Here is a 16,025-nt window from a genome sequence, read left to right as displayed (position 1 = left end):
AAAAGCCGGCATACATTACATTTTGATTTAATTTTCTTCCTACCCGTTACTGTGCGGCACAGCAATTTATAAAGGCAAAACTAAGGAGGTTGCTGCATGTACGTCATTTTACCATACCACAACCAGCTCTTATAATGTCAGCGGATGAGGAGGATATCAAGATGGGAAGGGAATGACACAGAGGTAAAGCAGTGTGAATCCAGTGAATTATAAATTAGCGTTGTGAAATAATTCTTCCTCTCCCCTCATTTTTTTTTTCTTCATATTTCCCCAGACAATATAACTTTCACTTGTAATTATCCACCAGGCTTTGTTGCTGAAGCATTCTCTCCCAGTTGATTCAGTGTGATTGTTGATTCCTATGTTTGTTGTAAAATGCTTTTGTTCCACAGGCTGAGCAGGTAAGTAAATATCTCAGTTTGCCATGTATGTCCCTGTATTCATGGGGACGAGATGAATGCTTTTATTTCCATGATTACAGCTTGGTACAGCAAGAGGGTGATTCATTTCATGATAGAGCTCCTACAGTAAGAGTATGGTTCTCCATCCTCAACCATTTCATATATGACTCAAATCTCTATACAGAAATATGTTTTCAAACACATTCAAGAGCAGCTGAGGTTTTTCGACAGAATTCAGACCCTTCACTCCTTTAAAGCCCTCATTCATAACCAAGATAGCCAAACCCAGCCCTCCCTGCTCTGCTTTGTTTGAATAAGAAGGTCTCATAAATCATATTGTGGCGAACAAAAGCAAGCATGACTTATGAACTTTGCATTTGCATAATAGGACAATCGGCCTGAAAAAGGCAATTTCTCCCCACAACGTTACTGCATGCTGACACTGATTACGCCCTCAGGAGTGTATGCACTTATGTAGAGAGAAAACTAATAGTTTAGGATCTTGAGAGATGCAAATGTAATTGAGATCAAGGTATCTTAGAGGGATACAAATTGTTTGTTTGCCAAGGTGCATGTCCACACTAATGCAGAATTTCATCTATTTTAAGTTGACACTTCCACTCCAGAAAATTAAGCTTTTATGAAAACATTTCTTTAGGTTGGACACCACTTGTCCTACTGCTGAGTCATTTTACGTCAATTTTATTTCTATAGCCAGATATCACAACTTTGCCTCAAGGGGCTTTACACCCTCTGTCCTTAGACCCTCGATTCGGATAAGGAAAAGCTCGCCAAAAAACACACAGGAGGCAATTCATTCACATAGATAGGAGAAGAGACAAGACAACATGCACACAGCAGAGTGAGAGACAGGAGGAGAGGCTGAATCTCCTGGATTGAGGCATAGTCAGGCATCACCAGCAGAGAGAGAGAGGTCCTAGGACACCAATGGTCCAGTACAGAGAAGCCGGAGTGAAAAAAGAAGACATGGAGGAGAAAGTAGGGAGAGAGAGCCAGGGAGGAGAGAAAGATTGGATGCACCTCTGCTTGTGGGACAACAAACAATCGGAGCAAGATACTGTGACTTTCAGAAAGTATTCACGTCAGCAGAAAAAACATGAAGCATAAGTACTAGCTTTATAGATTAATTTAGACTGAGCTGCCGGAAGGATAATAGTAACAGGTATAAGGGCTGAAGAAAAAAAACAACAATAACAAGCAACCAACAGAAAGTTAAGGCAAAAAGATCAGTTTTAAATTTGGATATAAAGGTCTGAAAAGAGTTGGACTGAAGTCAGCAGGGAGGTTATTCCAGAGGAAGGTGGCACAATAGGGATATGGAAATGCCCTGCAGCCTGCTGACTTCTTTTTAACTTTGTGAACAGAGTGGAGAGCATGTGACAATGTAAAGTTTTAGGATATCAAACAGCTATGAAGGGACGTGCCCATTTAGAATCTTATATTTGTAAGTCATCAGAAGCACTTGACTTGTCTTATCTGACAAAACCAATGAAGGGGGTTAGAGTGTAAGCTAAAATTGGTGTAAGATGGGCAAATGTTCTGGTTTTTGTTGAAGTAACTGCAGCATTCTTAACCATTTGACAACTTTTATTACTAGCACGCGACAGTCTGAACCATTAACACAAACCATTGTAACAATGGTTGCGTTAGCTGTGAGTGTCTGGAGGCTACAAAAGCGAATATCGGTTTGAAAATAAAAAGTAGTCTTAATATAATGTGGAGCACAGAGAGAGTTACAGAGTAGAGGAGTTGTCAATCTCGGAGAAGTCACAATGTGCGTCACTGAAAGCAGCGTCACAACTTCCCATGTGAGAGCTTATTCCCAAAATGTAAAATCTTCATTTATTTTGCTTCCATACAAAGCCACCCAGGTGCTGGCCTAGAGGTAAGCGATAGGTAGAAAGGTAGCTGGACTCCCTACCTGCTTCATTACTGATTTCATGGGAGCGTTACAAGCCACCAGATGGGCATTGACAACAATGGCGTCACAAGTGGGGCCCCATGCTGGTGCGATCACAGTATAATGACCTTGGGGTGGTGGCAGAGCGTGCCCGAGTGACAGGATACAGACAGAAGGAAAGCGAGACTGAGAGATAAGGGCATTTCCATACTTGGCTGCCGCATGTCCAAACTGGCGGTCTTCTCCATTGTGTGATTATTAAAACTGCAGGTTCATAACTGAAATCCCTAACTGTTCACACATTGTCGCCCAGTAGTCACCCTCTGTAGTCGCAAGAGGTACAGAATTTGAATTGGTTTTCAACAATTCAACAACTGTAGAATCGTTGTATGGAACCCTGCTGAACCAGCTGGGCACAACGTGTAAATACACCAGCCAGTGAAGTGGGATACTACTTTATACATGATGTGATAATGATGATGTGAAAATGCAAACATGGTGTGAAACTTGTGAAACACCATGTTTGCTTGCTTTATTATTGTATATAACAGTTCCTCCTGAATCATTAAGTGTGCTTAAGGTATTGTATCCTGCACTCTTCTGTGCACGTCAGTGAGTTTAATTCATGTACTATTTTGAGTGTCTGTCTATCCACTTATACAGTAAGGTGTTCATTTGGGGTTTTAATTGCACTGTAGTAGGGCAGCATTGGGATGTGAGGATCGTGAGGAAACGACAGCAGAGGAGATGAGAAATGAGAGATTAATGAAAGACATGAACTGAAAATGAGAGATAAAATGATGAAAAGAACAGTGTGCCACCAGCAGGCTTGAGTGGGCTGCGGAAAGAGCAAGAGGGAGGGAAAGAGAGAGTGAGACTTGGCCAGACATTTTGTTGATCGCCTAAACAAATCAATCAAGGCCCGCTGGAGCACACTAATTGAATTACACAAATGGGACTGGGGGGTACACATGGCAAAGCTGCTACAAAGCAGCGACGGGGGTGGGTAGACCACGGCTTCAGGCACTTTCTGAAATTAATCATCCATGCTTGCCCCTCCATGCTTTTCTTTCATCCCCTCATCTGTCCTTCTGTTTTTCTGTGCTTGTCTGTCTCTTCAACTCTTCCTCCTACCCCTCTCTGTTTTTTTTCTTTTTTCTTTCTCTCCCTATTGCACACCGCACTCTTTCCACCCCATTGCTGTCTTTTTTCAGATCTTCCCCACCCTTACATTTTTTGCCGTCTAAAACCAGAACTAAATACGAATTTGTCTTTTGTTTTTTTTTGTTTTAACAATGAGACATTTTCTGATAAATTTCCTGCTCGTCTACAGCTACAGAAAGGGCATTGAAAACCTGCAAATAACTGTTATAGTTTAAACATAGTGAAACTGTTGGGGCTTTGTAAATTATAGAGTGTGGTCTAGACCTACTCTATCTGTAAAGTGTCTCGAGATAACTCTGTTATGATTTGATACTAATAAATAAAATTGAATTGAATTGAAACATCTCAATTTCGCTTCATTTTGGAAAGAAAATGATGACTTGTTAAAGTACTGAAGACTGCTGGCACTAACTAACTGCATTGAACAGCTTTGGTACGAAAATGTCTGTTCTAGAATCTGAATTGCCCTTCAAAAACATGTATTTGTTGAACTCTGCCCAGGCAGTCTTCTTTGTTATCACACCTTGGCACCTCAACACTCCTCATCAGATCAGCCTGCGGCATGCAGCGCTGTTAACCAGGGCAGCTGTCACTGCTGGGACAAATGTCCCAGACCCACTGTCCAGGTTGAGCGTGTTGGTGAGCAGGCAGGGTCACTTTGACTGAAATGGAGACTAATTAGTCCACATGAAAGTGAAGTCATTATTATCAAGAATTATTTTTCTTCTTTGGGATCATAATGGTGGATCATACATTATGGAGCAGGACACAGAAAGAAATTGCACCAATCTTTTCTCCTCTGACCCAGAAAAACATGAATTATTACTAGCACTAGCTGGGCTTTACGGATGGTCGGTGTGACCTGTAAGTGGAGGTCTCAGGTTCAATACCTGCAACACCTTACATAATGTCCTTTAACATTAATTTGTCCTTTTTAAAGTGTCATTGAGCAAGATTAAGTAGCAACTAAAGTAGTACTCACTCAGTAATTGCAGGTCAATCTTGCAGCTGAAATTAAATGCTTACAATGTAATGTAATAAAATCTAGTCGCTGGCACTTTAGTACCATGCATTTGAACCCACAGTTATGCGCATTTGTTTTGGTTTTCTGTCTTAAATAATCAGTCGACACAGTCAAACTGTGCTGATATCATATAAATTAAAATGAGCCATGCTTTTTATTGATTATGCCATATCTTGTTTTTCATGTTTTCGAATGAAATAACTTTCTTTCTGTTTGTGATAAGACTTCATAGCTAAAGACAGGGAAGACATGCCATTAGGCCCCATATAGTATTCACTTAATAAACACAGTCAGGCCATTTTGTGAGCAACACAGTTTGTCGCTAGGCAAGTCTTTATCAGCAAACGCCCAATGTTTGAACAGACTGGGTAAAAGGTATTTATTGTGCTTGTGAAAAATATTTTTTTGCATTTATTTGATCCCTTTTGTTTCCTCTTTTCCTGATTTAAAAAAAAATAAATCCAATGGCCACTCACGCGATGAGCCACATGTTGACATGGTAGACAATTATGCGCAATTATGCAAAACACAGAGAGTGCAGTCATATAAAAAAAACACAAAAGGATGTTTTTTTGTTGTAGGAAATTGTAGGAAAGATACACATGCTGGTGACAAGGGTTTTGAAAAGCGGGAGTTTGTTTTGGGTGCACACATGCACGTGTTTTCTGCAGCTCGAGATGGATCATCAAAGAGGGTCCGCTTGGATTTATATGTTAAAAGCTCTTAGAGGTCTGTTGTCTTTAAATTCTAATATTATCTGGCTTTAAATTGACTGCCTGGTCACCAAAAAAAAAGTGTGTGAGGGACTACACCATTTTGTAAACATAGCTATACTGCGAAATACAGAGAGTTTTGTGGAGCTGATAAGCTTAATTAGCTTTGTATCTCATTTGGCAATGGGTGGACTGTAACGGACGTTAATTAATATAAAATAGTTGTGCACTATAGGTTTAATGTGATAGATTCATTTAAGTTAACTTCTTTGAGGTTATCAAAAGCCAAATCTCGGACTAGAGGAAAATATATGAGGAGAGTGGTAATGTCGAAGTGGACAGAAGAGATATGCAACTCCCACAGTGTGCAACAGCACCTGTAACACCAGCAGGATATTGCATCTCCACTATGTGTGAATCTGACAGAGAGGAGTATAAAGCCTCTCAAAATAGAATGAAGTTGTGATTTTTCTTTTGCGCTCTCTCCCTTATCTTTTCTGTCCTTCTCATTCTGGGCTTCCTTCATCAAACATTTGATCACACAGATTTTATTGTATCCAGTGTGTATAATTAAATGTATCCGTATGTTGTTGCCAAGATTTTCACGAAGTTAAGAATGATGTCAGTCTAGTTACAAGAGTCAAAATTAGGGTTTCAACTTTGAGACCGAATAACAATGACAAGTTTAAGACAGATATTAGGAATATTATATATAAATAAGAATAAATGTCCATTCCTCCTCCTCTCTGTGTTCCTCTACATTTCTTTCTTCCTTTGGCTCCCCCCCTCCTATCTCTCCTTCTTGCTTCTCCTCCCTGCCTTTTTCTTCCTCGCTTTTTTCCTACCTCAATTGTTCTCCCTCTCTCTGTGTTCCGCCAGCGGAAGGAGTCTTGATGTGTTCTTCACAGCTGAACTGAATAATAGCTAGAATATGTAATGAAGCCAGTAGGGGCTTGAAAACAATAGATAATGCCACCTAGCGAGGAGCCTTCTCAACTAAAGATGGAAAGGAACAGATGAAACTCTCTCCATCCCTTCAAACACTATTTTTCTCTCCTGCTTGCTCTCTCTCTCTCTCTCTCTCTCTCTCTCTCTCTCTCTCTCTCTCTCTCCCTCTCCCTCTCTCCTCAGGAGGTTCAGTTCACAGCAGCCAATGTTGGTTCTAATTGGCTCTCAATTAATTTTGTTTGGCTCATTATCTGTCACCCTCCGCATGTTGGAGGTTGTGTTTTGTTGACCTTCAAATGACATGTGTTAATCATTATTTTTTACACAAAGACATTTGTATTTGTTGGAAGCATTTGGACCTGCAGACTTTCAGCAGTTGGCACACACAGAATTAAAAAACCATATGATTCTGATTCGACTGTTTGCTAACAGTCAACAAAAGCCCTTCAGCATTATTTTTTATGAAGCATTGAAAAACATTGCATCAACTTCAGCTTTCCAAAGATTTTATAATTCAGCACGGGGGCCGAGGCTGACGAGCCGCTGGCAGAGCTTTCTGGAACCATCCACCTGGAGTTGAACTTCACACAGTCCTTGCTTTATGGTCTCCCTCGTGTTGAGGCAGTAGGCTTCTGAGCACATTCCAAGCCACCTGCCACCAGGCTGGCATTTGCTTTTCCAAGCGCACTTCAAACACATCCAAATCAGATTCCCTGCATAAACACAGAGCGAAGGCTCCACCACCTGCACTCTGCAGGTAGACATTTTCATTTGGTTTATAAGCTATGTGCCAGAAACGGCTCCCTCTGGGGATGAGGATGATCTGAGCTGTAGAGGGAAATGAAGACAATGGGAAAAAAATAGAGTATAAATTGTTGTAGCTTCAGATATGTTATCTTTTTCTAAGCATAGACATCTATGTGCTGACTCCAAGCTGTAAAATATTCTAAGAGTACTAGGCCGTGGCCAAGGTGGAAGCGTGACTAATCTTTATAATTAAACCGAATCGATGGTCTTATTTGTGGCAGAGCTGAAAAGTGTTATTAGACCAATGTTCCAGAATAGGAGCATTGTACAACATTGTGTTCCCTCCGCTTGCTGATGTGATGGAGTAGGTTATTGTATATTACAAAGCATCCTGGGCAGCGGCTGGCGTATTGATGTTTCCTGGCTAAACGCTAACGAGCGATGGTGCTGTGTTTGTCAGGGAGGCCTGGGCTGCAATCTGTCTGCTGAGCCAGCCAGAAGCCTTAATGATATCATCAGGAAGTGCCGTCAACAGCGCTGTAACGAGGAATGATCTGACGCCCGTTGTTTCACCTCCCTCCTCCGTCCCCCAAGCCCCTTTTTCTGTCCCGTTGCCATGCATTTAGGTTGTTTCTTTGCACATACTAGAGACAAAATCGAACACCTGATAATATATACAGTCAGTTTGAAACACGATGCCTTAAGGAGTTAAAATAAAGCCTTATACCCCAAAATATGACAATATGCGGAAAAGGAATTAAATGAAGAGTAATTAAAACAAAACATGAATTACAAGTAAAAGAGAATACAAATGATTGAAAACAACCCAGTCACAATGGTAGCCGGTATATCATTTCATGTGGATGTACTTTTAATTTTTCTCTCCCTATACTGTATGTTTACCATATGTAATGTAAGACTTAGATGCGTTTGTAATGCTTTGAGTGGTTAATATACAGTGGGGCTGAGCTTCTGCATTATGCACCATGCCAGTGTTAATTTGTACATGAACTACATGTCTAGGTATTTTCCCATGACCCCTTTTCCCCCAACACACACAGACTGTCCCTTGGGGAGTGCTATGCAAAGGGCGATTTGTTAGTCTCACTCAGTTTACAGGCCCATCTCAACACCCTTCTCCATTACCTTTCATCACACTTGCATCATTACTTTGTCCTCATGGCTTTTTAAAAGAGGTCTTATGAGTTGCATACACCAGAATAGCCACAAACCTAGTGTGTCTGATTCAGTCCACCTTTTTAAGTATTTATTTTCTCCTCCTTTTATCTGGGGATGACTGAGGCTGGAGAGGAACCCAGTTTGTCATGACAATTAGCATTAGCATTGCAGAGATAAACAGTTGTTGACAAAATGGTCCTGAGAAATTCAAGATACCTTGCATTAAGAAGATTGTCTGACATTGACAAGTCGACTAATCACATGCTCCCTGCTCTCTTTCTTTCTCTCTTGTTCTCTTTCCCTCCCTCCCCTCTTGTTTTTGTTGCGTATTGTGATTCACCAGGTGCCTTGCAGATCGAGAACAGCGAGGAGACCGACCAGGGGAAGTATGAGTGCGTGGCGTCAAATGTGGAAGGCGTACGCTACTCGTCCCCTGCTAACCTTTATGTGCGAGGTAGGGAGCAACCCGGCCTCATAGCCAGGCCAAAAAAATAAAAGCATCCACCCATTCTAACTTAAATGTCTGAACAGTGCAGCTCAGCTTTAAGTGGCATTACTGTTGAGCCTAACAAATGATAATTGCTTCCATTCTAGCGCAGCTGTATTTGCACAAAATGTGTTTTGCAAAACAGTATTACCAGAGTAATATAAATCTTTTAGCATTGATAGTATTGCCTGCCCACAAATGTAATTTCATTTACACTGAAACTTCCAAATGTAAAACTATAATTGACCAACTAATTTTCTTCTCTGTTATGATGTTATGCTCCATTTTGTCTTTGAATGCCCTCCCCTACTCGCTCGGAAGGAAATGTGTAGCACAACGAGCCGTATGTCTTTTACTATCAGTTGTAAGACGCCTTCTACCTGTAATTGTGTGCCCGATAAAATGTCTCCCCCTCCGTCAAAGTTATGGAACCCAAAAAGAGTCAGAAAGGACTTCTTTTTGATTAGCCTTTTTCAGGTACAGGAACACAACGGTAAGTCTTGATTTTGATTGGGTGGCGAGGTATTAATGCCTACCAATCAAAATCTAAACTCCTTCTCCTTCTGCAGTTTGGGGGGTAACAGGATTTCCTTGTGGTGAATTAATAGAAAAGGACTCTCCACACAGTCAGTTGCTCTGTATTACAAAAGAAAAATGTTCCGTTGCATAGATTATAAATAGTGCACTTCCTCTACTTTTTCTTCATGGTGTTCTGGAGCATAAATCCATAGTACTCCCCTGTTTCTGCTGTGGGGTATTATCTTTAAAGCCTTTTACAGTCAGCAGTAATTTAGGCTGGCATGTTCCAGCAAAGTGAAGATATGAAAAATAATCAGTCACAGAGAATGTTGAGTTTCATAGGAAACATGCAATGAAGACAAAGGCCTACCCTCTCCCACTAATGCTAAATGACAATGAATCCCTGTTGAGGGAGCTCTGATAAATTGAAGCAGATGCATTTTCGACATGTATTATTTATATTGTGCATATTAAATAAAGATGCCTCGGTATCTACTCAGTTTGTTCCCTCTGCTGTGTACCAAATAACTTTGTTCCCAATAAATAATGCATTACCCTGACATTATAAAATGGGTCAGGGAGCTGCTTTTTCATTATTATTGCTATTATCATACTCTGTGAAGTAGCAGCATGAGGAAGAAAAATTCAACGGTTAGCAGTAGAAGGTAAAAAATGGTTCGTCAAGATTAGTGCGTCTTTTTGCCAGCATACATCCTGGAGACTCGTGCTGTCTCTGCCGTGATGCAGTGACACTTAATGTCAAGTAGCTATCCACTTTTGTCACGTACAGCACCGTGGGATTTAAAAGGTTCATTACTGTCAAGAGCTCTACAGGGATCATTCAATAGCAATAATGGGAACACATTGTTGACACAGCACTGGGATATTTAGTAGTTCCTTTGGTCAAAACCACACAGATATACCCTGATATCATTTCCAACAATTCATGCGATCTCCATGAACACTGGCTCCATCAGCATGCTTTTAAAAGGCTACAAGAGGGTCATATTTAGTCAGGTACTTTCACACTATGTAACACACTTGTTATTGCTTGATGGTGTCGACCTTTGTCTGTTTTCAGTTAACTTTTGTCAATCAATTCTGATACTTGATGTTGACTATGTTTTGTTCACAAAGCGAAATGCACTCGAGATTAGCAGCTGTGGTAGAGATCAATATTCAGAAACAAAATAACAATCCTAAATTGTATCTGGGGCATGCCGTACCCAGGAAGATTGAGCCAATTTCCTAAACAGAAACCATAATTACTGTGCTTCTGATTGGCTTCTAACAACATTTACTGTAACTGTCTTGAACTGCAGCTGCTAATTTCAGCCCAAACTGTGTCTTTTTTTCTTTTCTATCTCTCATTAGTTTTTCTTTATTTTCTCTTTATTTGGTTTCCTTCTCTAACAAAAACAAATACAGCCACCACAGGAGCCTCTCCTTGTGGCTATAAGGAGCTTGTGAAATTTTAAATTATGAGTATGGTACACTTGATTTGACTCTAGTGGCGCCTCACTATTCTTTTCTTACCAGACGACAGTGCGGCCACTGGGGTGTATCTGATTGTTTTGGTTCAAAGTTTATTTAAGGGTGGTGGGGAGGGGGGCAGGCAAGTGTACTTTCAAGACAGGTGTCACTGATAGCAGGGACAAGGGAAAAGGAGGAAAAAAGGATTAAAGAAGAGGGAAATGTAGCTGCAGCTAAACACCTTGAGGTGGCTTTTTTTACTCTCTCTGTGTTTCCCCTATTTTTCTCTTCTCCTCATGTCATTGTGTTCTGCATCAACCCCTTTACATCCCTCAGAGCTTCGAGAAGGTTGGTGTGTTTTTTCTTTTTTACTTTTTTTAACCCGCATTTGAAAAAAAAAAAAAAAATTCAACATGTTGAAAATTTTTAGCTGTATTTGCCTATTACAGAGCTCGATTCATTACTAATTTGAAGCAATACTAATTAGTTAATCCAAACTGCTAAATGATTATGGAAGAAATGTATCTTTATTTCCAAGGAAGAAATGATGAAAGCAAACCCGATTAGCTCGGGTCTTGTTAATTTACTTTTATGTTTGCATTGTGGGGCCTTTTCTCGTTTTGCATCCTTTGGTATTGCTTCTGCACCTAAAGGCTTTTTTGCATGTATTGGCATGGAAACCCAGCACGTGGAAATAACAGAACCTGATGCATGATGGGAGAATGTAACTGCGCTTGCATGCCTGTACAGAATCCCTTTGGCCGTGTTGGTCTTTTTCTTAATGCATTCCCTGCGTTTTGTTCAATTGTGTCCTTCTCTTCCTTTGGTTTCTCAACTAGTGTTTTCCCTGATACAACCTGATTTTTTTGGCTTTCCTTTATTTAGTTTAAGTTTTTGTGTTGTGATTATGGTATTGTGTTTGTGTGTGTTTCCTTTTGTTTCAGTTCTGTTCCTGAACTTACTTTCTGTTTAAAATGTTTGTCTTTTTGTGGTTAAGTTGTTTGTGAGATTTGTGTTTCTTTTTCACAATGATGCTGCTCTGCTTCTTGACTCTCGGAGTGCCAATGCAAATGCCGAATGAAATAATAAGTGTGTATACAGCCAGTGTTCCTGTCATCTTGTTTATAGCGATCTATTACTGAAAAAATTAGACCTGATTGGGCCTGATTGGGTTCCATGGTGATTTCAGGCAGCCATTAAGGGATGCCATTTACAGTGTCATGTGGATCAATAATAATATAATGACTTCGACATCACATTTGCTGTTGCTTAGCGGGTGCTTAAAGATACTTTTATTTTCAAATGGCGGCAGCTAGATGTGATTGGTTTCGTTGAGTGACTGCTGTTTGCATTTCCTCGCAGTCATGACACTCAATCAAATTATAATTTATTATTCAAAAGCCCTCCTTCCCTTGTGCACACACACACACACACACACACACACACACACACACACACACACACATAGAAGATGCTTGATTTTTAGGTTGATGTGACTAAAGTAATGATGATTCTGAAACTGGAATAAAACAGGACACAGTAATTAGTTTTTTTAAGCATTCATACTCTAGTCCTAACACAGTAAAGGGGATGAAATTGCTAAATGAATTGGAGATCAATGCAAGCAGTGATTTATATTGCAATTGGCTTGGACTAGCTTCCCCTCCTCTTTTAAGAGGTTTCACCTAAATGTCAACACATCAGCATGTGCATCAGGTTTTCCAAGACATATCCAAGTGAATCAGATCTATACTGTATCTCATGTCACCTGCTGCTGCTTGCCTGTACATTTTAATGGCTCTACTAGTCTTATGAATACATAAGAAACATATTTTTGGAAAGAAACCACAGTGTTTGGCTAGTATTACATATGGCTTAACAAGTCTGTGCAGATCAGGCATATCATTTATTCAGATAGAAGAGTGAACACACGTGCACCCATATCAGTCTCCTCTGAGAGTGGAGTATTTGTATGTGCGGCTGTCAAAGTGTGCTGATCTCTAGGAGATTAGACTGATCTCTGTAAAGTATCTGAAAGACGTATTGAAACTGACTACTGCTCCAACAGCAAAAAAAATAATTCCCATGCTTTGGCAGCCTTTATATAATAACATGCAACATGCTGCACCAAATTTACCACTGGAATCTGCACATTTTAAGTCTTTTGCTGTTGGCAACTTTGGAGCCCAAATGTATGTTGCTTAAGGGCACCTTGACAGTTGCTATTTACCTACCAAGTATGTGCAAGCCAGCAAGAGAATTTGATTCTGTCTTTTTTTCTTGCCGTTTGTGACTAACTCCTGAGCTTTTTGCTTGTCAAGAGTTTAAATGCTAAATGGACTGCATTTTTATAGCGCTTTTAAACCTTACTGGACAAGGCGCTTTACAATTTGCTTCTCATTCACCTATTCAGACACACACACATTCATACACCAAAGGTGAGTTTATATGAGCATCACTGAGCCCCAAGATATTAGTAAGAGAAATCCCCTCAAAAGAATATTTAATGGTAGTCAGGGTTTTTCTTTCTGAAGATGCTGAATATAGAAGATATATTTCATTCCATTGCACCAGCCAAATCATTTGTCCCTAAGGAAAGTCATTAGACAAATATATATATATAATAATCTCTTCTGATCTAGCAGTTATCTCAGACACAAATTAAGGTTTTAATTCCAACGCTATGCACCAATTGGCTATCAAATTACTTACAGTAATTGTAACAGTTGAGTCTGTGAAAGCCGGCAATCAATAATCTGTCATCGCTGCCCTCCACATAATAGTGTCCACAAAGCATGGCACAATTCCACTGTAAGAAACCGTAAATAATGAAAGCCTGACAATGTTGACATTGGGTTTTTTATATCAATATTATAAGTCCTAAGAATAACACTGATGCAGAAAGACTGTGCTGTGATGTATGCATGTGCATGTTTGCCCTCCTACAAAGGTATCTGCCTGATTTTGAATGTGCTTGCATGTCCTGCTATGCATTTGTGTGTAACGTTGGGAAAGAAAGCTAGATTACACCTTATGTTCTCACTGGCCAAAGCAAAATCCTGCCAACTCTATTAGATGTTTGTCTCAAGGAGTCCTGAAGTTTATAGCCACCCCTGAAAAAATTCTTCTTGCCATCTGATGTGCATTTATTTTTTTCTACAAAACAAAGGTTTTATTACCTCCTATTCTCATGCAAATATCTGAATACACTCCCTTTCTCAATCTGTATGATAATATTCACTGAAGGGATCATCACAGTGAGGGGACATTTGGCTGCTTGTCATCTACCTGTAAGACAATAGAAAAAAAGTCTTACACTCTGAAATCCCCTCAATCTGCTGCTTACTATTATTAGATACCCCTGCCATGATTCCTGTCAGTTTTCTTAAGGTTATAATTTCCATTTTGATGAGCCACCAATAGTGACTGTTTAGCATTGGCGCAGCCAAGGTATGTTAATACGGGCCGACCCCTGTGGCTTATATGTAAATGCTGTAGGCCTCACCCAGCAAGTGTGACTAAAGGATCTCCATACTGCGCCTGTGTCCTCAGGCAGCAAGAGGGTGTAATCTCAGCTTCAAGGTGACACTAAAGGCTGCACATTATTTTGGCTTCCCCCTTCATTTTGGGGCAGCAAAAGCTGCCTCACCAAAATGGCCGATAATGTCCACCTTCTGACCTCTGTTTTTTTGGCACAAATCCCTCCACAACACCGCCCACTATTAGTTAGTGCAGTACTCTGGCGTTCTCTCTCGACTGCTTTCACCTCGTCCACTGTAAGGCTTCTTGTCTTTCTCTCCACATTGGGGCTTGAAACAAGATTATATGTTTTTAGTAGTCCAAATGAAAGGTATATGTTTGTTTTATTATCTCTCAATTCCAAATGGGCCGGCTGGGCTCCTGCTCCCTGTGAATGAGGAGCCTGTCCATGCAATTGGGATTCTTCATTTTCTTTGATTCACTGGCACTACATTGCAAGGGGTAGGATAGCATATTACACTTAGATACACGGCATTTGCGAGCTTACTGGATTATTGGCATGTCAGAGTTACACTGTCCACTTGAACATTCAATCATGTCATACAGGCCTAGCTAACGATAGTGCAGTGATAAGTTTGCATGTCATACTGATATTTAGACACAGTTAATGTTGTTTCCCAACGTGTCTACTGGGTTTTAAGATTTATCGTTGTTTCTCCCAAGATAAGTGTAATGTGATGTAGCATCAACTGACCTTGAGCTCTTGATCTTCTGTTGTTACCAAAGATTAAATGTATTCATGCGTCAGACACACTGGTCGTTCTATTGACAAGTAGACTGCCTATCATCTGTGTGTGCACCAGTGCCATGAAGACTTTAAGAAAGGAAGTTTTTGTATATTGGCTCAGTGATTTTACTGGCAGGCCACAGTCAAAAGTTACCAGAGTTTGGCAGGTGGCTGGTGTTACAGTAGTTCCCCACATTGCCCTGGGTACTAACCGAGACATCTTCCTGTGGAGAAACCTCATTCACTCAGCCACTTCCGCTTCCGGTCCATTGGCTGACGTGAGCCCCACGGAGAGAAGAGACATCAGACACACTTTGATTGGACATTTCCACTTAAAACAGAACCTGTTTGCCCTATTTAGTTTTTACCATTCTTTTGGATTGGAAGCAAAATTCAAGCAGAGACAAATTATAGCTGAAAAACATCTAATAGTATTGATGCATACCTCTTTGTTGAACATAGCTGCACTCTGGTACTGTCTATGCTGTTTGGACTTAGTTCTTTTTGTGGATCTGTACAGTTTTATTTATTTCCTTTAATTTTGTGCGTGAGTGTCTGGAACAATGCTATACTTGGGAATGAATGGCATGCTTGGATGGGCTTGGGTGACATTTTTGGATTGTATTGGTTCCCTTGTGTCTGCCCAAGTGGATGGGGGCGCACCTGGGTATGTCACTCATGCCATAGCCACACCCATGCATGTCTGTGTGAGGCTGCCCTTTCACCTTTGTTGTTCAGTAAGGCTTTTTTTGACTAATTAGAATGCAGAAATATATTTTCTGTAACTATATGATAGGCTTTTTTGCCTTTTTTTTTCCAGTTCAACATGTTTTTTAGAGTATTTCCCATTTGGACTTTCTAACTATCCTATTACACCTGTCACATTGAGATAAAGCATGCTATCTCAACCAAAGGTTCATGCGTCCCATTGATTACAGTAATTTAATTTTTAAGGCAGAACAGGTTATGAGTCTTTGATTGTGTTTTTAAACATATTCCTTTGCAGCCATGTTTGCTTCTAAGGGAGGCATTTTATGTTGATTCTAATACATGGAAATTTATTTTAAGGACAGACTTTTTGAATCTGCTATTGACTATTTTTTCTTGGTACATGTTATGCCAAATCAGTGTGTGAGTTTGTGTACCACAAAAAAGCATTTCCTCAAAGGTCAGTGATAAAGT

The 16,025-nt window shown here is 40.2% G+C and overlaps 1 protein-coding gene across 3 annotated transcripts in view; it reads left to right on the top strand.

The window, feature by feature from the left end:
* The window catches only part of ptprsa (protein tyrosine phosphatase receptor type Sa), a 244,961-nt gene that overhangs the window by 160,887 nt on the left and 68,049 nt on the right, over positions 1–16,025 (top strand). For all 3 annotated transcript variants that reach the window (XM_028587830.1, XM_028587831.1, XM_028587829.1), the window contains one exon: positions 8,441–8,551. In XM_028587830.1, the coding sequence (XP_028443631.1) occupies positions 8,441–8,551 (111 nt within the window). The remainder of the gene's footprint in view (positions 1–8,440; positions 8,552–16,025) is intronic.

The sequence above is a fragment of the Perca flavescens genome, chromosome 9 (genome assembly GCF_004354835.1).
Source record: "Perca flavescens isolate YP-PL-M2 chromosome 9, PFLA_1.0, whole genome shotgun sequence".
In the NCBI taxonomy this organism is placed as follows: domain Eukaryota; kingdom Metazoa; phylum Chordata; class Actinopteri; order Perciformes; family Percidae; genus Perca; species Perca flavescens.
The sequence above is the reverse complement of the archived record's forward strand: the minus strand, read 5'-3'. Positions and strand labels throughout refer to the sequence as shown.